At 38.0% G+C, this 24935-nt stretch overlaps 3 protein-coding genes across 6 annotated transcripts; 1 reads left to right on the top strand and 2 right to left on the bottom strand.

Annotated features, from left to right (window-relative positions):
• The first annotated feature begins 1536 nt into the window (after window positions 1-1536).
• Window positions 1537-3975, top strand: LOC121972677 (receptor-like protein EIX2). Its single transcript, XM_042524325.1, has one exon. The coding sequence runs from the start codon at window positions 1537-1539 to the stop codon at window positions 3973-3975; it is 2439 nt and encodes an 812-aa protein (XP_042380259.1).
• Window positions 3976-5230: 1255 nt separating this feature from the next.
• Window positions 5231-10702, bottom strand: LOC121970736 (zinc finger BED domain-containing protein RICESLEEPER 2-like). 4 transcript variants are annotated; one of them, XM_042521633.1, is made up of 7 exons: window positions 10446-10702; window positions 8175-10169; window positions 7921-8099; window positions 7120-7525; window positions 6530-7044; window positions 6342-6441; window positions 5231-5396 (listed from the first exon to the last, which is right to left on the bottom strand). In XM_042521633.1, exons 2-3 carry the CDS (start codon window positions 10117-10119, stop codon window positions 8008-8010), a joined length of 2037 nt encoding a protein of 678 aa, XP_042377567.1. In that variant the 5' UTR covers window positions 10120-10169; window positions 10446-10702; the 3' UTR covers window positions 5231-5396; window positions 6342-6441; window positions 6530-7044; window positions 7120-7525; window positions 7921-8007. The 4 variants fall into 4 exon arrangements, with proteins under 4 accessions (XP_042377567.1, XP_042377568.1, XP_042377566.1 ...); XM_042521634.1 differs by having other exon boundaries at window positions 7120-8099; window positions 8175-10206; XM_042521632.1 differs by having other exon boundaries at window positions 7120-8099.
• Window positions 10703-11343: 641 nt separating this feature from the next.
• LOC121970734 (DNA-binding protein DDB_G0278111-like) lies at window positions 11344-14867 on the bottom strand. Its single transcript, XM_042521631.1, has 7 exons — window positions 14583-14867; window positions 13294-13359; window positions 13169-13218; window positions 13030-13094; window positions 11856-11947; window positions 11706-11777; window positions 11344-11615 (listed from the first exon to the last, which is right to left on the bottom strand). Exons 1-7 carry the CDS (start codon window positions 14850-14852, stop codon window positions 11577-11579), a joined length of 654 nt encoding a protein of 217 aa, XP_042377565.1. The 5' UTR covers window positions 14853-14867; the 3' UTR covers window positions 11344-11576.
• Between the last annotated feature and the right edge of the window lie 10068 nt (window positions 14868-24935).

The following is a 24935-nucleotide window of genomic DNA, read 5'->3' as shown; positions in this document are numbered from 1 at the left end:
GCTAACTTCTAAAAGTAATAAAGCAAATATTTAACTTAGCTAATTTCAATGAGAAGTATTAAATTATATATCAAATCAACAATTATAATAAAACAAAACAAAAATTAATCCTAGTTGCAATCACAGTCCTAGTCAAGACCTAAAAGTTTCTAATACGTATTTATTAATTATAAATATTTTATGGAAGTTAAGCAAACCCCTTCTTCACGGCATAATCATCATGTCGTGTCCAAAGTGTCAAAGCCATTCACCTTATTTTCCAACAAAAAGAAAAACTAATTTAGGCAAGTGAAGGGACCTTGTAGTATATACACAAGCTATAAGTACGGTGTCTCTTCCAACATATGATTCAGTCAAGCTACTCTTCCTTGATCACTACTCTATGGCTATTACTTGTGGTTGTAAGAGCAACTCTAATTCCTCAATGCATGCTACTTTCTTCCTAATCATATTATTGTTTAACACTAGAGCAAGCTGTGATGATCGTCCACATGCATCTAAGGGGAGCAATTGCTTGGAGAGTGAAAGGAGAGCTCTACTTGCAATCAAGTCTGACTTGTACAACTCGGATCATTGGCTTTCTTCTTGACCGGCTATGACTGTTGCAAGTGGAGAGGAGTTGCCTGTGATAACATCACCAACCATGTCATAAGGCTTGATCTTCACTATCCATTCGATCAATATGCTTAACTTCCCGCCCCCAGGGGCTGGATCAGTTGGTAAGTGGCTGGGATGTTGTATCATGACGCAACGGGTTCGAGTGTCGACGGTTGCAATGCGGGATAATATCCCCGTCTGCCGGCTTAAAGCCTCGAACCCCCAGCCACTTGTCAACCCAGCATTCACCCTGATTAACCCTCCTCCTACATCACCGTGGGGCAGGCGTAGGGGGCCGTCGGGGCGGCGGATTCCGCCTTTTTGTATCAATATGCTTCACTTCCCAGCAAAAGTAAGATAAATCCTTCTTTGTTTAAATTGAAGCATTTAAAATACTTGGATTTAAGCTTCAACAACTTCGCATCCCATGTACCTAGTATGATTTCCTCGCTTGTCCATGTGGAACATCTTAACCTCTCCAATGCAATGTTTGATGGATTAATTCCTCAACAATTAGGCAATCTTTCTAACCTACGCTTCCTCGACCTTAGTTGTTGTGATTGGCGTTCTTCACAATGGTCAAATGACCTGAGTTGGCTTTCCCACTTAACTTCTCTAGAATATCTAGACATGAGTTGTGTCAATCTCTCTTTAGCAAATACTTGGCTTCACCAAATTAATTATAATAGCCTAGAACATCTTTCTTTGTCAAATTGTTGGCTACCAGATGCAGCAGGAGCTGGCACAAGTATGACACAACTCAATTCATCAAGCAATCAAATAGAAGGAAATATTTTTGTGAATGCCACTAGAAAATTGAAGCACTTGGATTTAGCTGGTAATTCTTTAACAAAAATTCTACTCATTATGTGAAGTCTTATCCATCTGGAGTATCTAGATTTGTCTGAGAATCATATAACAGGAGGGATACCTTTGAGCATGGGTAATCTTATTTACTTGGAGTATTTAGATTTGCATGGTAGTAATATTTCTGGAGAGATACCTCCGAGCATGGGCAATCTTATTCGCTTGGAGTATTTAGATCTGTCTGGGAATTATATTACTGGAGGGATACCTTTGAGCATGGGCAATCTTATTTGCTTGGAGTCTTTGTATTTGCATGATAATAATATTATTGGAGAGGTACCTCTGAGCATTGGCAATCTTATCAGCTTGGAGTATTTAGATTTGTCTCGGAATCATATTATTGGAGAGATAGCTTCGAGCATGGGCTACCTGACTAGCTTGATACGTTTGGATTTGTCATCTAATGAATTTTATGGATGTATACCAAGTGGTTTGGGCAATCTCGTCAATTTGGAGGAATTACGCCTATTTCATAACAATATTTCTTGTCAAATACCAGAAAGCATTGGCAGACTTCACAACTTGATGCATTTTGATGCATCAGCGAATAACTTGATGGGACAACTACCATTGAGTTTGGGTGATCTATGCAACTTAACGGATTTGGATTTGTCTTTGAATAATATTGGTGGAGAACTAACAAACCTACTTGATGGTTTGTCGAAATGTCCACAAGGCTCCAAGTTAAAGTACTTACAACTTCAAGACAATAAGTTGAATGGGTTGGCTCCTTCAAATCTCTGGCAATTAGCTCAACTAAGAACATTGGACATCTCATCGAATTCATTGCAGGGCGACATTACTGATGCTCACTTCTCCCAGCTCACTGACTTATACTATTTGAATACATCTTATAACTCTTTGAATTATATTTTATCAGATGATTGGATTCCTCCTTTTAATGCTCTCTGGATTGATATGAGCTATTGTCATTTGGGAACTAGATTTCCTTCGTGGATTCAAACACAAACAGCTTTGAGATATTTATCATTTTATCTGGAGTTGGGACTTTATGAAAATATTCCAAATTGGTTTTCAGATTTCTTTTTGGAAAATTCACTTATTCAGCTTGATGTAAGCTCAAACAATTTGAGTGGTCAGTTACCTTGTAGTCTATCTATCGTCATGGATCTATCAAATAACTCTTTTGAAGGAATGATTCCATTGAATTATAGAAATCCGGAAGCTGTTCACATATTATTGTTGTCTAATAATTATATCAATGGTTGTTTGCCTGCCTTCTTTTGCAATTTAACCATGTTAAGGGTACTACACCTATCCAACAATTACTTGTCGGGCGAGGTCCCAAATTGCAATGGCTCATATCCAATTAGTTTGCACTCCTTGCACATGAACAAAAACAATTTGTCAGGACCATTTCCTTCTGTCTTAAGAAATTATAAAGAATTAGTAACTCTTGATCTTGGTGGAAATAAATTTTTTGGTGAAATACCAAACTGGGTGGGAAGGAGCTTCCCGTTGCTAAAGTTTCTTCGTTTGAGCTCAAACTCATTCGATCATGCTATTCCAACAAATATTGGAAATCTTACTTCCCTCCAAGTTTTGGATCTTTCGTCCAACAATCTTATTGGCAATGTACCTTCCTCTATCACAAATTTTACTTCTATGGTTGTGAAACAAAACTACAGTGATCAATTGAATGTTACGGATAGCTATCTAACGCCTATTGTCTATTCCGCACTCTCAAGACAATATTATTATCATGACCCCGATCCGGAATCTCATTTCAGGGATAACCATCATTTTTCTTATTATCGTGAGAATAACAGTTATGGTCCTCCTTATGTTGAGTTTGACAGGGAATATCATTTCAAGGATTACATTCTTATAACTGCAAAAGGGTCAACTAATGAATACACTAAAGTTCTTAGTGCGGTGACAAGCATAGACCTATCAAACAATGAGCTTTCTGGTGAGATTCCACAAGAGATCACAAAGTTACATGGATTGTACTTCCTCAACTTATCCAACAATTATTTGTCAGGAAGGATTCCAAGAAATATTGGTGTCATGATAGAATTGGAGTCTCTTGACTTGTCAATGAACCGTCTTATGGGAGAAATTCCTTTTGACCTATCTACTTTAAACTTTCTGGGCTCCTTGAATCTCTCATACAACAACTTGTCCGGCAAAATCCCAACAGGAGGTCAATTGTCAACCTTCAATGACTCAACGTATGTTGGCAATGAGGGCCTTTGTGGTGTGCCACTTCCAACATGTCCGGGTGATGAAGTCAATCATCATTCACCATCTCAAGAAGAAGATGAAGAGGACGATGAGAAACTTGACAGAGTTCTAGATTATGCTATTATTGTCATGGGATTTATAATTGGATTCTGGGCATATTTGGGCATAATATTCATCAAAAAAACCACAAGGATTACTCTCTTTGGGATGGTGGACAAGATGTATGACTGGATGTATGTGCAACTCTCGCTGAAGTTTACAAAGCTGAAATTGAAATGGCAAAAAAAGAGTTTAAGCCCTTGAATTTTCAAGGAGAGGAGGGATTGCTTCCTAATATAGTTGGTCATATTGAGTTGTGAATGTTATTGTGTACGATGAAAGTGTGGTGAAGCTCACATAGTGTGGTAATATTATCCTATGATGTAATTTAAGATTTTGAACATCTTTATGTAATGGTCATTTTGGTAATCAATAATCAGGCAACATATTATGTATTATACATGCAGTAGTTTGGTGTGTCATTAACTAATTACTTGTGAAGTTATTTATTTTAGTTCTCACAAGAATATAAATGTTAATAGTACAAAATATTTTAAAAAAAAAAATCTAACTGAACTTAAAACATAACAAAACAGTCTGGTCAGAGGACATGCTGAGATTAAGTTTAGATCAAATGGTTGAAATTGATCCATGCATTTTCTCCTTCATTGTGGTTTCTGCAGTGCACCACCATCTACCCCTGAGACAGTTGGTGTGTTATTATTATCAATAGATTTGAGATTGATTTCTAATAGTTGCAGAATACCCGTTTAGAGTATTCATATCAACTATTCTATTCAAAGATTTTATTTTAAATTTTAGATAGGATAACTAAAAAAATTTTACATCAACTACTCTATTCAATACCTAAATTTAGATTTAATGAATAATTATTCTCTAAGTTTAAAGAATAAAACCTCTACTTTAAAAATAAAATAATATTTCTTTTTAATCTCTCTCCTTACACTTAATCTTTTCAATTTCTCTCCTTTTCACTCATTCCATAAATATAATAATAATAAAAAAAATAAAAGAATGAGAAAAAAATAATAAAAAATTAAGAATGATGAAAATTTTAAAATAATTGATGTAGTATATAATGAAAAATAATTATCTAAATTTAATAAAATAAATTATTTATTTTAAATTTTAAATATAATAATAAAAAAACTTATGTGAATACTCTTAATTGTCTCAATCTCTCTTTGCATGTCCTATTGTTATTGGACAAAATCTTTCATAATTTACTTCCTTTCTAGATGAAGAGGCCGCTAAGATGACAGTTTCACCAACCAATATTAATTTGCACAACCCAAAAAACATGAAGAGTAATTTATTCCTGACCATGACAAATAGCAATGCTTCTTCACCCAGATTTCTGGTCTGATTCCATCCCGGATCCGCCCCTGGATCTACGCAGCAAATCAAACCCAGACTTCAAAAGATCCAGTCCTATTACATGAGTTCAATTTGAATACTGACTTTGTTTTAAGACATGGGAAAATAAGTTCTTTATTCCTTTGCGTAATACACAAATCCAAAGAGTTTTATTATAATAACGAGATGTCCATAAATTTAACTACAGCAAAGCAAACAAGAAATACAACAAAAGTTGCATAAAAGCCTTGTCTCAAACTCTATATCGAGCGTTGGTCTTCAAGGAACAAGCCCAAGGTTCTGCATCACTAAAAAGTAAAAATGCGTTGCATAAGATACAACAACACTAAAAAAACTGGATTTTTAGAATAATCTTAAAAGGAACAACAACACCGAAATGATAAAGGAGGGATTTTGGATGTCAACCTAGAGTACTGAAGTGTCAATGCTTGAATTTGTGTTAAAAGGGTTATCTCTCACACGCAACTCAATTTTGCCCATAGAATCACAAGAATTTTGAAGAAGTATCAATATCTTATACGTAAAGCACTTACCCTAATTCTGTGGTTAGTGACAAATTTGTTAGTTATGCAGAAACCATGTCATCCTAGAATTTCATACAATATTAATGGCAAGAATAACAATTCTGAAGCTAACATCAATGTGTATCCAAAATACAGAACCCTCCTTTTTGTGCGATTGATGCTTAATTTCAGCCAAAAAAGGAACTATAAATCATACTTGCAAATCTCCATGGCTCATGCATAAACTAAGCAGACCCAACAGTTAGTTTTTAAAACAAAGTAACTTCAAAACAAGTGCCAGAGCAAAATAGATTTTAGCTAATATGTTGATCCACCCATTATATTATCGTTTGGGCATCAACCAATTCGGGGAGCACAAAGAACACTGCCACATCATGAATATGTATTTGCTCTTAGGCCAAATTAATGTGTCAATAATTAATCCTAGGCTGTAGTACTTAGACATCCTAGGGTTTCATCTTTGTTCAGTTATTCGCGACCACATATAGAATTGTATACTACTGATGGAGAATGGCTTCAAACAAACCAGAAGCCAAATATGTTCTCATTACTCACTTTATCTTAGACAAACAACAAAGCTTACAAGAACAGATGGTAGTAACTGAACAACTACGTTGCTTACACCAATATGACAAACAAATCTACATAGTACAAGATGAATTCTTCAAAGCTTGGCATTCTACTGAGAAGGTAGTAGATCACATTTACCTTGTTTAGTTTATCTCCCTGAACCTGCAAAGACGTCAAGCAATCCACAGCAACTCCACCAAGTCGTCGGACGAACTACCACCAGAGGAGACGGCGCAAGCTACATGTAACAACAGGCCATTCACTCCTAATCAGTATACTAATGGAGATAGATGAAATTAGCACCATAAAAACTAGGACTTTAGCACCTCAATAGTAGGTAAAGCCTTAGCTTTTCCACCAAAACAATGGTCTCCATGATTCTCATCGAGTTGTTCTTCAACCGTCTCATGTACATCAGTAAGCAGCACTACTTTCACTTGGACTTCAGCCAAAGCAATCTCATCGCCTTGCCTTTCCTCTTCAGCCAAAACAGCAATCTTTTCGACAGGAACAACAGATCCCTCGTCTTCCTTGTTATATTTAGTAGTTTGGACAAGGGAAGCCTCGGATTTAGCAAAGAACTCTGTGGTAGAGCTAAAAGTTGTTTCCTCTACAACAATAGAAGAGTCTTCCTCCACCAGGTCGTGCTCGACTAAGACCACTCCTTCAGTGGATCCATTAAAGGCAACGGGTTCAGATCCAGGGAACTCTTCGGCAGATGAAGAACAATGGTGCTCTCGAGGCGACGATGATGCAGAGGAAGAAGACGCCGTGGATCCGCCATCGTGTTCCTTGATCTCCTCAGGCGGAGGCAGCACCCCATCGTCGTGATGCCCATGATCTGAAGAATCAAATGCACAAACAAAAGGAGCTCAAGCAGGGAACTACGAACGGCAGAGAAAGAAGACGAAGCGACCATTAGGAGCAACATCCGCCGTGGCGGCGGCGGCCATCTTCTTCTTGCGCTTAGCCGCCTTCCTCTTCTTCGGCATGACGGAGTACTGAATAACGATATATACCCTCCTTCTTCCCAGAATCCCAAAGGCCGGTCCTTTATCGGAAATCGCTGGTCAAAATCGAAACTTTGGCCGACAAAAACAATAATGCGAGGCAAAGTAGGAAAACGGAGCGATCTGGGAAATTGAATAGAAAATTTTCGAAGGGATGGGCGGGAGATTTGACTGGAGGAGAAGAAGGGCAGCAGATTGAAGGCGGTGGATGCCCTACCACCCACTAGAACTGCAGCGACAATCGCGGCCGTCGTCGTCGTACGCGAAGGCGGTGGATTTCCTTCTTTTTGTCTTATTCCTTCCCTCCCTACTCTTTTACGTTGCAGGACAGCAACCGTCGATTCGAAGCAGAACGCAGAGGAAAGAGACAGATACGCATTAAATAGGTAATTAACATGAGAGTGATTAATTAGTGGATTAGTTAATGACACACAACACTTTTTTTAATTAAAAAAATAAAAATATATAGAGAACATGAGACGTTGCAGTTGCCCACTCTGCGGGTTATGGCACGATGGTGCATAATGCAACAGCAGAAAGTCCACGTCCCGAGTCCTTTTTTTTTTACTTTATTAATTTTGTACCCACGATCATGACACATCACTGCTGTATATGCACTGTGAATTACACAGTTTCTATACAATGAAGATGTTATCATAGGGGATAAGAAATGCTACATATAATTCCAAAAAGCTAAATTTAAGTACCAGAATGGCTGTTCATGCAAAGGGCAAGCATCTCCAGCTCCAGAAGGGCAACACAGATGCTAGAAATCAACACCAAATTTAGTAGTCTCAGTCACCACTAGCAGGTAGCATGCATTCATCACCGTTAGCCTCCAACAGAGTTGTGGAAGGAACAACTGCTAGAGCATCCACAGGTGACGCTAACCAAAATAAAAGATGAGGTGTTAGGAATAACAAACTAGAAGAGAAGGATGATATCTAAAATTTGCCCCTACCATCTGTTTCATCGCCTATCCAATCCTGAGAGCATATCAAGCATTCTATAATCATTGGATCTGTCGAACTTAAATACTGATTTAGAGTTCTTGCTTCATTATCTAATGGAACAACTGATATAGGAACCCCCATAATATCTCGAGCCATCATAGAAAGCACTGGATATTTGGCAGCATTATATTTCCACCACGCTAGGATATCAAAATTATCTTCAGGACCTTTTGAAGGATGAACAGCCTCCTCCAAGTACATATCGAGATCAGATCTTGCTGGATGACCAGAGGATGTCTCTTTAAGATACTGATCTAATCCACGCTGTGTATCAGATAATGTTATTCGAGATGTCTTATATTCTCCACCATTTACATGTTCATTCCCATTATAGCCACCACTGTTCCCGGCATAAAAGGCTTGAAGTTTTGAAGAATTTGCAGAGTGGCCCACATACTCATTGTACAGATTTATAAAGCTGTCGCGAACATTGTCAATCCTTGTTTTAGCTTCCAATGCATCATCGCAAATTTGCTTAAAGAAGTATTCGACAGACTTCATCTTGTAGCGTGGATCTAAAACAGATGCAATTGTCATTAACATTCTACTCAAGTCCCAATAACGTTCAAATTTCTCAAGCATCTCCTTAGCCATAGATGCAACAAAAGATTGTGGACTCTTGTACCAGGTCTTTAAAAGAAAATGAATACCACACATGTCATTGAAGTACAGATTTGCAGTAGGAATTCTTGTGGAAGAGAACTTCTCCAAAGCCTGGTAAAGAACATCTAGGCACTCCACAATCGCTCTAACATCTTCCCAATCCTTGGGCGAAAGAAAGCTTGCATTGTCCGGATCACTTTCTGCCAAGTGTTTGAAAGCCTCCTCATAATGACATGCAGTTTCAAGCATCATATATGTCGACGGCCAACTAGATGGAGCATCAAGAACCAATGGCTTTTCTGGGATTCCTATTTGATCTGTATCTTTCTGAAATCTGGATAGCCTTTCGGGTGAGGTTTTTACAAATTGCACACCGACACGAACTCTATCAATGACTTCACACGCTACTTCTAGACTTTTGTGAGCAATGAGATTCAGCAAATGACCACAGGACCGGGCAGAAAATAGATCACCACCTGAAATAAGAAAACCTTTCATACGGAGGCACTCTATAAGCTCATTCGCAACCAAATCACTGGTGCTACAATTGTCTAGCACTACAGCACAGAGCTTTCCATCAATACTCCATTCCCGCAATCTCTCCAATATGATTTTGCTCACATCCTGCCCCACTTCAGAAGGCTCAAGAGGAAAGAAGTTGAGAATTTTCTTCTCAAGTCTCCAATCATTATCAACATAGTGGCAGGTCAAGCACACATAGTCCATGTCTGCAATGGATTTCCACATATCGACTGTGATGCTAACTCGAGAATGTAGCTTGTCTAGCATTTCATGCAACCTGAGCCTCTCATTCTCATATATCTTCATGCAATCTGCTTTCACAATATCAGCAGACACCATTTTAAACAGCGGTTGAAGGTTCCTAACAAAGGTCCTGAAACCAACATGATGAACAATGTTGAATGGGTAACCATGCAGAATGACCATGCGGGCAAGATCTTGCCGGCTCAGTTCCTGATCAAACTGGGAGTGCTCGGAACTCATACCACCTTCATTCTTGGCATCGTTAGACTTAAGTACAAGGCGGCGAACGACCAGCTTCTTGCGTTTACCTCGCTTGGTTGACGTGCAGATAACAAGATGGTTCTTTAGATGGGTAGTACCACTCCTGCTGCTAGCTGTGAGCTGCTTCTTGCAATGATTGCATATAGCAACATAACTCCCATCTGGTCTTCTCTCCTTGGTGAAATCGTTCCAAACTAAGGATCTCAACTTCCGAGCTCTTGGATTGTGGACAGTAATTTCAGTGTTGTCATTCGCATCCATCATAGTTGATTATGAGATATAATCGATCGCCTCGCTGAGTACAACTGCCTCCACTACACAAACTCATCATATCAATAAGCAGGCCAATTTCTACCACGTAAGAACAAACAGCAAGATCAAATTTTTAATCGAGTAAAGTATTGTACGATGTGAAATCAACCAGCTTTCACATGTATAATCAAAACCATATCTAAATACCAACAATAACTGAGCATAAACAAAAAAAAATAAATAAATCAAAAGTGTAAAAAGGGGGTATATTAACGATCAAATAAGTACCCAATGCAAACAACGGGTTGCACCCCGAGACGAGCAGGGAAAAAAGCTACCTTTATATCCAGAGAAATAAGTTGATTGACTCGAAAACGAAGTCTTGCGGGATCGTGACGAAGCGTAAAAATTGTCGGAGTCCTATTCGGAGCTCCGGGGGAAGACAGGCGCGACCCTTGAGGAGGGGCGATCGAATCGAAGGCTCCTCGAGAGAGGGCGAGCGGCAGGCGTGCGGGCGATTAGGGTTTCGGTTTTCGGATGGTAATTGCGCGGAAGCGAAGCGAATCGCTTCAAGGCTAGAGGAGAAAGCGGATGGTACTCCTTCCGATCTTTGTCGATGTCATTTTAATGGGATTGGTGAGTTATCGGAGCGGATCCAAATTGAACCTATAACAAGTTCGATAAGGTGAGGCTGGGGAAGGATTAATGCACTTGCGGATTCGGGCACGATGGCCGTCTGTCCTATTGTTTGAGATGTTAATCGGATCGGGTAAACAGGTAACGTTATTTTTGAACCAAATTAAAGTTAAACTAACCGACAATAAGGATAAATTATTTTTTAAAATCCAAATAAAAATTGAAGCTATGATTTAACATTTATTAATAATCGAACTCTTTTTATTTATTTTTGAAAAATAAATTTAATATTTAGGTTACAACAATGAACATTTATAATTAAACTTTTTCCACAACATTCAACTCAAGAGAAAATGTTGAATTTTTAAAAAATAGTAAAAAATAGTTATACTTACAGAAGAGGAAAACACTATATCATCATCCAACTTAATTGAAATTGCAAGTGTCAATAGTATTGCTCCATTGATGCTTAATAATTTGAAGCCATTTCAAAATTGCACCTAGAGCAATTGTTGTATATGATAATCTTTATTTGCATGTTTGATCATATTTGATTTGATAATCCACAACATCAAGATATCTATTCACTTGGAGCATTACTTAAAAAAAAAAAAAATAGTTTTCAACTACTCCCAATTGATAATTCACACTCACAAATGATACATGAAAGCATAGTTCCATGTGATAGCATATGGTTGATTTGCCAAGGAAAAACAGGTCCAGAACATAACCAAGTTATTTCAAAACTAGTTAATGCATCATCCAGCAAACACCATTTTACGCGAGTTAATTACCAAAAGATCACAACCATCTCAGTGAATGATCCCGGCTAGTTAGTCATCATCTTCGAGCACGCTTCGACGCCTCTGGATCTGGAAAGGGGAGAGTAGCGTGATTGATACGATTCCGAAACCAGAATAAGAAGATAGTTGAGTATGTGTTAAGGAGTTGAGGCAACTTACGGTGACTTTTGTCTGTTTACTTGTTTGGCTGTTAATCTGCTCCAGAAGTGAAATAAGTCTTTCTTCAGAAACCTGAAACCAAACATGAGAATCTCTTCAAGAATGCATGATCATGTAATAAGCAGGATCTGCGATTGTTCTAATTTGTACCTTTTCGGATATCTGTCCCATTTGAGCAGCTCTTAGTATAACATCTTCCACACCTCTTGCTTTATCAGGCTTCACTAATGCAATACGAGCAACTACAGAAAACGAACATTATTGTCAGTGGTGAACCATTATGTAAATAGTTGAACATCTATTGTTAACAAAACATGGGAAACTTGCTCAAAACTCCCTACTAACAAACTATTCTTCCTCCTCAATCCCTACATCAGAAAAAGTTTGTTCCCACTTCCTGCATACAAACTTTTCTTGCATACAACTCCCTAATGCATACTGATTTACCTAATTGCCCTTCATTTTTTATAGGTACAAAAAGTTCAAAAGAAGATATAATTTTTCCTAAATTCAGCACATTTAAACTAGAATATAGTATATTTTATATCAAATTGAGCATGACTTTTTTTCCACCTAATCAATCTATTGGGAATCATACTGGCTGAATCAATTGACCATTATACCTCTTTTTGGATTTTTTGTACCTATAAAAAATGAAGGGCAATTAAGTAAATTGATGTCCATTATGTTTGGTTAGGGAGTGAGAATAAATATTTTCTAACATGGGAACTGAGGGTAAAGTTTAAATTGTGGTTGGGGATTTTTCTCCAATTTACTCAAAATAAACCCTAAACCCTAAACAAAAAAGATACTGTAATTTCCAGTTAAAATCATTTTATTCTTACCAATCTAACAATCTACAAACTTCATAAACAAATGTTCATACTCACTATAATACATTTATAGATCCAAATCCTAAACCTAGTAGCTTACCTTTCAAGATAATCAACAAGTTCTTGATCCAGAGTGAATCTTAATATATAACAAGATGTTATTTTTGAAATGCCAGCATAACATTTTCTTCAGGTTGTTTTTAATCGAGTACTAGATTGAACACAAATCCCTAATCCAACAAGATTAATCTAATCTTGAGGTGCCAAACTCCTGGATGTACCATCAAGACATTGATTTTGACAGAGTTGTAGTATAAATGTGCCATAAGCATGCTAAGGTTCTAAGAAATTTTTCATCACTGGGAACAAGTCTATAGAGGAGAAAATAAATTTTATATCCAACAAAATAAAAGAGCAATATATAAAGGCATGATGGAACAACCACAAAGCAATAGTAACAACGATGAAGAGTAGTCTAATACAACACTTACGCCTTTCTCTTGCCTCAGTGGACAATATCTGACTCAGCATCAACTGCCTACGTTCCTCTGCTTCCCTGCATTTCAAGTTACAGATAGATGGTTCTTTAAACTTCCATTTAACAAAATTCCAATTGAAAGATTAACAAACCTTTTGGCCTCTTCTTGTACTTTCTGTTGCTCACCATTTTGTTGATTACCCTGACAAAAAGGCCAAAGAATATTAGTTACAAACTCAGCAATTTTTACACCCCGACATTGATAAACATAACTTACAGCGCCATGTTTGCCCATTAACTCCTGCATTCTCCGTTGCCTAATAGCTTCAAGCTCTGGATCATCCTAGGGAAAAACAATACAAATATTCAAGATTGTCAACATCGGGATCTTATATAGGAACAGAAGAGGTTAATGTGTTCAGATCATAGGGTTGGAGTGGATGACAGGATTGGACGTAGATTAAGATCCTACAGTACAATTAAATTATTGTAGAATTATTTTTTGACATTTATAATCTATCATATATACTAACTTTCAATATACATTATTAAGATGAACACATTGAACTTTATCATTCTGGAATCATGAAGCATAACTAAAACTATTGATTTGATAACAGTTGAACAATACAATATAATTCTTAAAGTGACTGAGACACTAGTTAGGAACGATGAGGTAGCATAGGAACAGATCATAAATTCCAAGCCTAAGTCAAATCCTACTTATGATTTGGATTATTTATATTAGTTTCATAAGGTCAGAATCACAATCTTGATTACCATGCATATATTTCTGCTAGTTGCTAAACATAACCAATGATATCCTTGACAAATTAAACTAAAGTTATAAGCTAGTAAACATAACAGTCTCATTAACACGACTGCTATGACATGTATCTTTATCAAATTATTGAAAACAAAAGTAAATGGTGGATACAGCTACAAGCATGATTGTGTAAAAAAAATGATGAATCAATCAAAAAGAAGCAATGAAAGGAGATAAGCTCAAAGGAAGACAAAACAAGAAGAAATTCAATCCACCGTAAATGTTCCTCTTTGGCAGTAACAAAAAGTAAATAACCTATTTTTCAAGTATATAACAACTAGCATATCTCGTTGAAATCTGCTGCTTCACAAGGCATGACTACAACAAAGTTTTTTTGTTTGTTTTTTTTTTTTTTTGCTTAATTCAGATCTCAGCTCAAAATTCTTACCGAACAAAAATATCGAAAAAAATTGGAAACAATTTCCTCCATATAGCACATGAATAAGTTAATCGATCAATCGGAATCCGCCCAGGATGAACAATGCAAGTCTCACAAACGCGGAAGTGGTAGCATAAAGCATTTTTCCAGCTACGAGAATTTCCAGAAAAACGAAAAGATAAGAATCCGGTTTAAAAACCACCGAATTCCAAGACTGAAACCAAACAAGCACCCGATCGAAAGAGTCACGCAGAGAAACAACAATCACGGGCAAACCCTAACGGAACAGCAAAACTATCGACAAAAGACACCTAAAAAAATTGAAACGGAAAAAAATTAATTGAGAAATCATGATCCATACCATGCCGCCACAAGGTTGGAATCGCCTCACGATCTCTTCCGCCGCAGTTTCTCTTCCTTTCGGCGGTAACACGCGAGTCGCGACCGCGGCGTCCCTCTTTAATAAGAGACGACAGACCGAGAAAAACAGAAAATTAATGCGACACGCCGCATAATTCCCTTGGTGCGACATGTCCGGTTCAGTTACAGAGGCCTCATGAGCCCACCTGACAGACAGCCCATGGCTCGGATGGTCCGACTTCGGCCCAACATGAGCCCCCGAATGACGCATCTTGTGTACGTGGTAGCTTGGTTACCTTAGGAAATAAAGGACAATCAAAGTCGAAAATCTCTACAGCTGAATGAGTGAATCTGATGTGATCATAAGCTACACAAGTCTCATATGTGAATCAATTAAGCGGTATATTCCTGGGAAGAAGCATATCAATGTCGATATAAACATTCATCGAGCAAGCTACATAATCTACATGTATTATGACATACAACTCTACTGCTTACCTACGTACAAGTTCCCAGGCACAAGCGATCGAGCCTGAGGATGTCCCTTTGTACAACCTGTACAATTTTTTATGGGACTTTTTCTTTGACATGTATAGGCTGCAACTTTGTTCCTATTGCAGATGGTACCCAAGTATAAATAAGAGAAACGCAGGAACCACAAGCATGCATCCTTGTAATGTTACTTTTTTCTTAGGAGTTGTCAGTGATGATTCCCGGTAAGATCTGAGAGAGTGATCTTTCCACAGTTTCCGGCGTCTAGCTTGTCAAATTGATTGCAGATCAACATGATGTCCTTCTCAGAGATCTTTCCCATTTCCTTGAGTTTGTATATCACATATTCTGATTTACTGCACGAAGTCATATGGAAGAAAAAAAAAATTAGCATTTGGTGGCTGAAGAAATTGTTATTGGAGCAAAATAGCCAACAGAATTATGCAGCTAAATAAATCCACATTAGATTTGAACTAGAAACATTTTTTGAGCAAGTGTTAACAAGAAGTCAGATGATACTGGAACAAAAGAGATAAAAAAAAAAAAAAAAGATAGTAATAAGTAGAAAAGTATGCATAAAGAGATAGAATGATAAGTCACAAGTCTAAAAAATTAAAAAAGGAGATAGAACTTGAGATGTAAAGAACTACTTGCTAATTTCAGGAAGAAAAACTGGAAGAACGCACTTGCTGATTAACTAAATACCAGAATCATCGAGGTGCAAGATGATAGTTCTTTCTAAAAGTTTGTTAGATTTTAACTTCTTTTTTTATATACCAGGTATCTAGATCTTATAATCCGACTAATCCTAAGCTAGACAGTCTGGCTCCACATTTTGCCCACCAAGTAAATTCAGGAAACGTGGCAGCTCCTAACATGGCACCCACGCACACCAGAAATTTGATTGCCGCAAGTGCGCCTTGTGTGGGAATCAAACCCTCACTGCTTGGAAGAAGTGCCCAGCCGCTCCACCACGGGGTGTTAGATTTTAGCTTTAGCTCTTATCCAAGGAGGAAGAATAAGAAGGAACAAGCTGATGATCATATCTTTATTTTTTGTCTTTAGTTTAAAGCTTAAGGGTGAGTCTACCCCTCCGCCATGGAACTTTCTACCTAAGTGAACCAGCCTAATGGCAAACTATATAACACTTATTAACTCTTATTTAATGGTGTATCATTTACTCAATGCGAGACAAATCTGAAATTAAGCAAAGTGGGGACCAGGGAAAAATGGAAACCTAAAGAATATAGTCCAATGTTATTTTAATTGAATCTAGTCCTTGACCTTCTTGGACTTCTCTTGCCTTGCATCCAGTCTTTCGACCTACAAGACTTCGCTTGTCAATAATCTGGTCCTCAACCTCCTTGGGCTTCCCTTGTCTTGCATCCAGTCTTCCGACCTGCAAGAACTTCTCCTGCAAACTCGCAACTCATGTTAGATCCAATGTATTAACCTAAACTTAAATAATTGTCAACACATTAAAACTTTCAAGGCATAATTACATCATCAACGATAATAGCGACGAAAGAAACTATAAATATAATTAGCGTATATGCACTGCAAGTAGGATTAGATGAAGCTATCAAATTAAGATTTTGGGACGATTTAGATGAAATATTATAAAACATTTCGCTAAATGAAATGATTTTAATAGAAGGTAGTCTAAATGGACATGTCGAAATGAAAAATGAAGAATATGAGAGGGTACATGGAAGTTACGGGTTTCGAACGAAAAATGAGGAAGGAAAAATTATATTAGATTTTGCAATAGCATATGAGCTTATATTAGCCAATTCATTTTTTAAGAAAAGAGAAAAACACTTGGTCACGTTCAAAAGTGGAAATAATAAATTACAAATTGACTTTCTATATGGTTAGGAAGAAGGATAGAAAGATTTGTAAAAATTGTAAAGTTATCCCTAGTGAAACATAGGTTAGTAGTGCTGGATATACGCCTCAAAAATAATATTAATAGAAATAAAATATATATGACTCATAGAATTAAGTGGTAGAAGTTAAAAAATGGGAAGCAAAATATATTTAAAGAGAATATAAGAGTACAAACATTATGTGAAATATATGGTTGTAAAATACGACAATAAAATAATAATTAAAAATAAGGTTATTTGAGGAAATAATCTGATCAGAATTTTTAGAAAATTTTAAAAAAAATTCTAGAATTAATCGGAGCTCATACGATATATTTAAAGGGGATACGCTTATGGGCTCGAGAAAAACCTGTTTAGAATTCCCAAAGGTGGGAGTTGATTAATTTGATTAACGTATAGTTGAATTAATCAAAACCTAAGTTATAAATATTAAACCTAATTCCCCATCCCCTAATTCCCGATCCCTTCTCCCCTTACCTCGGGACGCCACCCCCGCCTCCTCCGCCGATCTCTTCTTTCCCCGATCTCGCCGAAGCTCCTCCTCCCTTTCCCTCTTGTGATTTTTCCCTCGGTAGACCATCGACCACTGCTCCTCTCTCGATATCGTTCGCCACCACCATGCCCTAGCCGCCTCCTCGCGAGTTGCTGCCCTCGCGTGACCGCCGAGCGTGCGATCGCCGCAACCTCGCAACCTCCCGAGCCGCACGCCACCGACGTCTCCTCCTCGCCGGCACCCGAGCACCGCCCGACACCTACTGGCCCTCCACTTTCCCCTCCTCTGCCTAGCACTACCGATGCCATCGGATGCCACGCTGCCCAACAGATTGTTTAGGTATGTGTTGTGTTGAAGTCTTGTGGATTATTTTGTCTTCATGGTTTCCGCTGTAAGGTCTTTCCCTGACCATGAGCAAGTGTAATCCCTTAGGTATAGGATTTCGGAGGTTGATTGGGAGTTGGCGTATAGAATGATTCCGAAGGATGTCCTTATTTCTTCAATGATTCTTTGTGTCCAGTTTTCTGCTCTAGGTTTAGGAGGAATGTGATTGGTTTTCGATGTGGCTTTGTTTCTGTGTAGCGATTTCAATTACTTGAACAGATTTGAGAGTTTCGAAACCTTATTTGTTTTCCATGCACTACTTCTTCATGAGAGTTTTGTTCTGAATAGATTGGAAGTTGGTGATTTGTTTCCTTGTTGCGATCTTGTTCTTTGCTCCTTAAGATGAGGCTGGATCTCTAGATGGGTTTGAGCGATGAAGAATTTATCTTGGGTGTTGTGTTCACTGGTTCTTGTTAGCTGAAATCTTTTGGAACCAATTTTGGGAAGTTGATTTGATTTAGAGGTTGCATTGCTTCCCTGTAATAATCATGGGATATTAGAATAGATTTTGGATGAATTGATTCAAGTTCATCGTTGCTTTGCTCCCAGGTAAACCTCAGAATTTTGGGATCAGATTTTGGTGAGTTGTTTGGATTCTCGGACAGGAGTGAAGTGTGCTAAGATGTTTTTCGTTGTGTTTCAGTTCCGGTGTGGGCTAAGCTATTTCTGGACCGAAGTGGCATTGTTTGAAATGAATTATTTTGGTGTTGTTTCCGCATATGTTGGATGTTGTAATCCTAGATAGAATTGAAGTGTTTTAAAATGTTTGTCATTGTGTTTTACTACTAGTGTTGGCTGTGAAGTTCTGGACAGATTCAAAGGGATAGGATTTAGTGTGGTTAGGTGGATGTGTCTACAATGTTTTCTTAAGAAACCTAAGTTGGGTTTGAGTTTAGTTTGTTGTTTCTTATGAGATTAGCTTAATTGTACAATACATGATTGCAGGACGTTGTTTCGAAACGAGCACTTTGACATGACGAAGCGTGATTTGGTTCAGACTACCTAGTAAAGGCGGGTATTTCTTGCTTTGTTTCTTTTTGTACTTTGACTTTGGTGCATGAACTATTTTGGATAAGAAACTGTTTCTATCTTGACTCCACTCTTGTTCTTCCTATGCTTGATACTTCCACGTGATCTTTGAGATATTCGTTTCCATATCTATACAGTCTCTTGTTGTTGTCCATGATAAATAGCAGACACTAGATACCATGTTTGTATACTTTGACTGTTTTTTATTTATGTACTATATTGAGCATGTTGGCTTCATGTAGCATACCTGTTTCTGTTTATATATATATGATGACTGTTGCATTAGGCGTATCATATCATGACATGCATGTCAACGACCAATTCTCCCTTGCGGTCGAGAGAGTCGTTGACCAGGGTCGCATCCTCGGGCACTTGAGAGGGTGGTAGCTGGAGTTGATGTCGCTTGTCCTGTCGTGCCGCACACGGCCACTCATGGGTAGTGGCAGCTGGAGTACGAGCAGCAGGGACTCCGTCGCAGATGTAGCTGGTTAGCTACTATGCAACTGTCCCCTCGGCCACTCGTGTGAGTGGTAGCTGGAGTGGTGTACAGTCTGTCACTGACCCGACCTCTCGACCATACAGGGGTCATGGTGCAGAGAGGTGGGCGGGAGTGATCATCCGTGCATACGCTGTTGTTATTATATTTGCTTTGGCTGCTGCTGTCTATGTACGCTGTTATTGCTTACTTACTGCTGTTGTTCACAAATGCTGATATGTTTACTTGTGTTGAGATATATTCTCATTGTAGATGTTTAGTCATTGGAAATTTGTATATATCTTGCTTATTACCTCTGTAGTTATGAGCAGTACTGTAACAGATTAGTACCAGTTCTGACCTACTATATCTAGCCTAGGATATGGTTTCAGGTATGAGCATTTTTTTAATTCTATTTTAGTATCTGCTATTTCCTGTATGAGACTGTATACTCTTGGCCCACTTTCTATTTGTATATTACGTTCATGCACTATCTTATCTTTACCCGCTGAGTTCCAATACTCACCACCTCGCAATTTGATTTTCTTTCGCCAGGTAACAGGTAGATGAGTCACGGGTGCTTGGAGAGTCCCAGCTGCCAGTCCCACGTCACACTCGAGGATAGTTTTCTGTTTGGTTTTGTTATTGTTTGGATGATATGTTGATTTTGTGTATTTTGCTTTTCAATAAGTCGATGTGAATTTTGGAGTCAAGTCTAGTGATTGCAGGTATTTTGTTAGTGCCATTGTAGGTCTTACGTTCATTTTGTTTTGTGTTTTCCGCTGTGCGTGTTTACTTTCAGCCGTGTAGGCTTATTAAACTGCGTGGTTGTGTTTATTTTATTCCAGCCGAGTGGGCTGATGATATAAACTGCGTGGTTGTGTATATATTCCAGCCGTATGTGACTGATTTATATTTTGTATGTAGTAATGCTTCAGATTGTCACCCGTACAGGGGAGATGCTGCCGGATTTTTGCCTGGCAGGGATTTCTCTGGGGCGTGACAAATTTATGGTATCAGAGCAGGTATACGATGTTTGTTTATATTTTTTTTCGTATTCTGGATTTCGATCTTGTTGTGATTTAGGATTTGTCGAGTTAATCTGATACCAATTTAGTGGTATCAGAGCAAGGTATACGATACTCCCTTTTCATTTTGGATTCTTTGAGTTAATCTGATACCAATTTTGGTATCAGAGCAGGTTTACAATGTTTATTGTTTTTTATGTTCTGAATTTTTGAGTTAATCTGATACCAATTTTGGTATCAGAGCAGGTTTACAATGTTTATTGTTTTTTATGTTCTGAATTTTTGAGTTAATCTGATACCAATTTTATGGTATCAGAGGCTGGTTCGAGTCAAATGCTGTGTTTTGTGTTTTGAAATTTCGATCTTATTTCGATTTATGATTTTCGGTGTTCTGATTGTTTTATTTTCCCTTTGTAAGTGATCTCTCGATGTGACTCTCGAGTTGTGGGACCAGGCAGCGGCAGGAATCTCCAAGCTATAGGAGGTATGTGGTATACCGTTATCATACACTTTTGTTAGTATTTGGTTAGTTGTTTATACCATGTGTGCTTGTTTAGTTGTTTGTACTATATGTTTATACCATGTATGATTTGTGGTGTCAGTCATTGGTTAGATCAGATATGGTGATATGTTATCTTTTGATGATTTATTAGTGGATAATCGACTTGATGGTCTATTATTTATCCTTTGAGGTTAATAGTAACTTAAAGAGTATAATGCCTTGATATTTATGGAGTTGGTGATTTTAGTTGAAGATTAGATTACAGACTTGGTGCCACTGATCTTATTTTTGGGTATGTTTGTTGTACGGACATGAGGAGTCCTTGATATGGCTATTTAGGTTTACAGTGCCCTAGATATTTGTATGGACCCGATGTATAGAGTATCAATTTACTCGTGTTGGTTTGGTTAGTAGAGGACTGATTTACTCTTATTAGTTTAATCAGTAGGAGACCGACTTACTCTTTCATATGTCTAAGACTCCCTATATATATGGCAATTATAGAAAGGGAAAATGTAGAGGATGATATTGTGAACTTTGAAGTCTGATTCTCTGTGTGTCAACAAGTGAAGGCAGAATATCAAAGTGGCGCAGTGGAAGCAAGATGAGTCCATAACCCACAGAAGCATCCTTTTCGGTTAAAGATTTGATCATGACACTATGATGGACTAGTATATGGGTATGTTATTTGGTTGTTATCCTTAGATGAGGATTCCCGAGTTAGTAGTAAATTTGGGGACCAAATTTTTATTAGTGGGGGAGAATGTAAAATACGACAACAAAATAATAATTAAAAATAAGGTTATTTGAGGAAATAATCTGATCGGAATTTTTAGAAATTTTTCTAGAATTAATCGGAGCTCGTACGGTATATTTAAAGGGGATGCGCTTATGGGCTCAAAAAAAACCTGTTTAGAATTCCCAAAGGTGGGAGTTGATTAATTTGATTAACGTATAGTTGAATTAATCAAAACCTAAGTTATAAATATTAAACCAAATTCCCGATCCCTTCTCCCCTTACCTCGCGACGCCACCCCCGCCTCCTCCGCCGATCTCTTCTTTCCCCAATCTCGCCGAAGCTCCTCCTCCCTTTCCCTCTTGTGATTTTTCCCTCGATAGACCATCGACCACTGCTCCTCTCTCGATCTCGTTCACCACCACCGTGCCCTAGCCGCCTCCTCGCGGTCGCTGCCCTCGCGCGACCGTCGAGCGTGCGATCGCCGCAACCTCCCGAGCCACACGCCACCGACGTCTCCTCCTCGCCGGCACCCGAGCACCGCCCGGCACCTACTGGCCCTCCACTTTCCCCTCCTCTGCCTAGCGCTGCCGATGCCATCGGATGCCACGCTGCCCAACGGATTGTTTAGGTATGTGTTGTGTTGAAGTCTTGTGGATTATTTTGTCTTCGTGGTTTCCGCTGTAAGGTCTTTCCCTGACCATGAGCAAGTGTAATCCCTTAGGTATAGGATTTGGGAGGTTGATTGGGAGTTGGCGTATAGAATGATTCCGAAGGATGTCCTTATTTCTTCAATGATTCTTTGTGTCCAGTTTTCTGCTCTAGGTTTAGGAGGAATGTGATTGGTTTTCGATGTGGCTTTGTTTCTGTGTAGCGATTTCAATTACTTGAACAGATTTGAGAGTTTCGAAACCTTATTTGTTTTCCATGCACTACTTCTTCATGAGAGTTTTGTTCTGAATAGATTGGAAGTTGGTGATTTGTTTCCTTGTTGCGATCTTGTTCTTTGCTCCTTAAGATGGGGCTGGATCTCTAGATGAGTTTGAGCGATGAAGAATTTATCTTGGGTGTTGTGTTCACTGGTTCTTGTTAGCTGAAATCTTTTGAAACCAATTTTGGGAAATTGATTTGATTTAGAGGTTCCATTGCTTCCCTGTAATAATCATGGGATATTAGAATAGATTTTGGATGAATTGATTCTAGTTCATCGTTGCTTTGCTCCCAGGTAAACCTCAGAATTTTGGGATCAGATTTTGGTGAGTTGTTTGGATTCTCGGACAGGAGTGAAGTGTGCTAAGATGTTTTTCGTTGTGTTTCAGTTCCGGTGTGGGCTAAGCTATTTCTGGACCGAAGTGACATTGTTTGAAATGAATTATTTTGGTGTTGTTTCCGCATATGTTGGATGTTGTAATCCTAGATAGAATTGAAGTGTTTTAAAATGTTTGTCATTGTGTTTTACTACTGGTGTTGGCTATGAAGTTCTGGACAGATTCGAAGGGATAGGATTTAGTGTGGTTAGGTGGATGTGTCTACAATGTTTTCTTAAGAAACTTAAGTTGGGTTTGAGTTTAGTTTGTTGTTTCTTATGAGATTAGCTTAATTGTACAGTACATGATTGCAGGACGTTGTTTCGAAACGAGCACTTTGACGTGATGAAGCGTGATTTGGTTCAGACTACCTAGTAAAGGCGGGTATTTCTTGCTTTGTTTCTTTTAGTACTTTGACCTTGGTGCATGAACTATTTTGGATAAGAAACTGTTTTTTATCTTGACTCCACTCTTGTTCTTCCTGCGCTTGATACTTCCACTTGATCTTTGAGATATTCGTTTCCATATCTATACAGTCTCTTGTTGTTGTCCATGATAAGTAGCAGACACTAGATATCATGTTTGAAAGCTTTGATTGTTGTTTATTTATGTACTATATTGAGCATGCTGGTGTCATGTAGCATACCTATTTTTGTTTATATATATATGTTGACTGTTGCATTTGGCGCATCATATCATGGCATGCATGTCAAATACCAATTCTCTCTTGCGGTCGAGAGAGTCGTTGACCAGTGTTGGTTGCTACTCGGAAAGCTTAACGGTTCCACTGTACAAAAATTTTGTACAAAGGTCTGAACCTTTTCGTAGCTATCATGTGTTCTTTTAAATTAAACTTGGATCGCCTGCGGAACTTAACACGTTTGATCCAAAGTTTAATTTATTTGTTCTTTTAGGTTTAGACTTGGATCTCCTGCGGAGCTTAACACGTTCGATCCAAATCACCTAAGTTATTAATTCCATTAAATATTAATTTCCAAAATTGGCTTCCAGGACTGCATGGCGAGGCACATGTCCTTCTTGGATATGGGAACAACCACCACCGCCTAGACAAAGCCTTTTAAGGAAAGTTAATATTTAATTTCCTTAAATAACTTTAGGTCAACCAAAAAGAACAATCAAATCACAAGGAAAAGAAAAATAAAAGAACACAAGATCTAAAACTAATTCGAAATACTAGAATCACATTCCTCTTGTATTTGGTATTTTTACAAAGAAATAAAACTAGTATGATGCGGAAATTAAATACTAGTATACCTTTTCTTTTGCAAGCAAAAACCTCTAGGTCTTCTACCGTATTCCTCTTCTAACCTCGGACGTTGTGTGGGCAACGATCTTCCGAGATGAGAAACCACCAAAGCACCTTCTTCTCCTTTCTTCAAGTTTCGGCCAAGCACAAAGCTTCCAAAAGATGAAGATCTTTTTCCACCAACCAAGCTCCAAGGGATGCAAGCTTTCTCTCCTTCTTCTCCAAGCTAAATTCCGGCCACCACTTGATCTCCAAGGAGGATGAGAGGTTCGGCCACAACGATGGAGAGACGAGAAAGGGAAGAGGCCGGCCACACCAAGGAAGAAAAGAGGGAGAAAAAGAATAGAGTCGTTCACCATGAATGCACCTCTACCCCCTCTTTTATAATCCTTGGTCTTGGCAAATAAGGAAATTTAAATAAAAAATTCCTTAATTCCTTTGCCATGAAAAAGAAAAATTATTTTAATTAAAATAATTTTCTTTTTTCAATTACAATGGTCGGCCACCTCTTTCCCCAAAACAAGGAGAGTTTTAATTAAAACAAAATTTAAAACTTCCTAATTTGTTTCTAGAAATTTATAAAAATTTCTCCAATAATTTTTATCCCTTCATGATTGTTTAATAAAAAGGAAATTTTATAAATTAAAAATCTTTCTTTTAAACATGTGGATAATTTCTAAAAGGAAAGTTATCTCTAAAAATTAAAATCTCCTTTCAATCTACAAATAATGAAAGATATTAAATCTTTTGTA

The sequence above is a fragment of the Zingiber officinale genome, chromosome 4A (assembly GCF_018446385.1).
Source record: "Zingiber officinale cultivar Zhangliang chromosome 4A, Zo_v1.1, whole genome shotgun sequence".
Classification (NCBI taxonomy): Eukaryota; Viridiplantae; Streptophyta; class Magnoliopsida; order Zingiberales; family Zingiberaceae; genus Zingiber; species Zingiber officinale.
The sequence above is the reverse complement of the archived record's forward strand: the minus strand, read 5'-3'. Positions and strand labels throughout refer to the sequence as shown.

Excerpts from the sequence above, each read along its gene's own strand:
- LOC121972677 (XM_042524325.1), top strand. The coding sequence starts at position 1,537 with ATGGGTAATCTTATTTACTTGGAGTATTTAGATTTGCATGGTAGTAAT.
- LOC121970736 (XM_042521634.1), bottom strand. The coding sequence starts at position 10,119 with ATGATGGATGCGAATGACAACACTGAAATTACTGTCCACAATCCAAGA. Across the intron at positions 8,100-8,174 it reads GATAGGCGATGAAACAGATG|CGTCACCTGTGGATGCTCTA; the intron begins GTAGGGGCAAAT and ends TATTTTGGTTAG.
- LOC121970734 (XM_042521631.1), bottom strand. The coding sequence starts at position 14,852 with ATGCGTCATTCGGGGGCTCATGTTGGGCCGAAGTCGGACCATCCGAGC. Across the intron at positions 13,360-14,582 it reads TCCAACCTTGTGGCGGCATG|GATGATCCAGAGCTTGAAGC; the intron begins GTATGGATCATG and ends GTTTTTCCCTAG. Across the intron at positions 13,219-13,293 it reads TAATGGGCAAACATGGCGCT|GGTAATCAACAAAATGGTGA; the intron begins GTAAGTTATGTT and ends CCTTTTTGTCAG.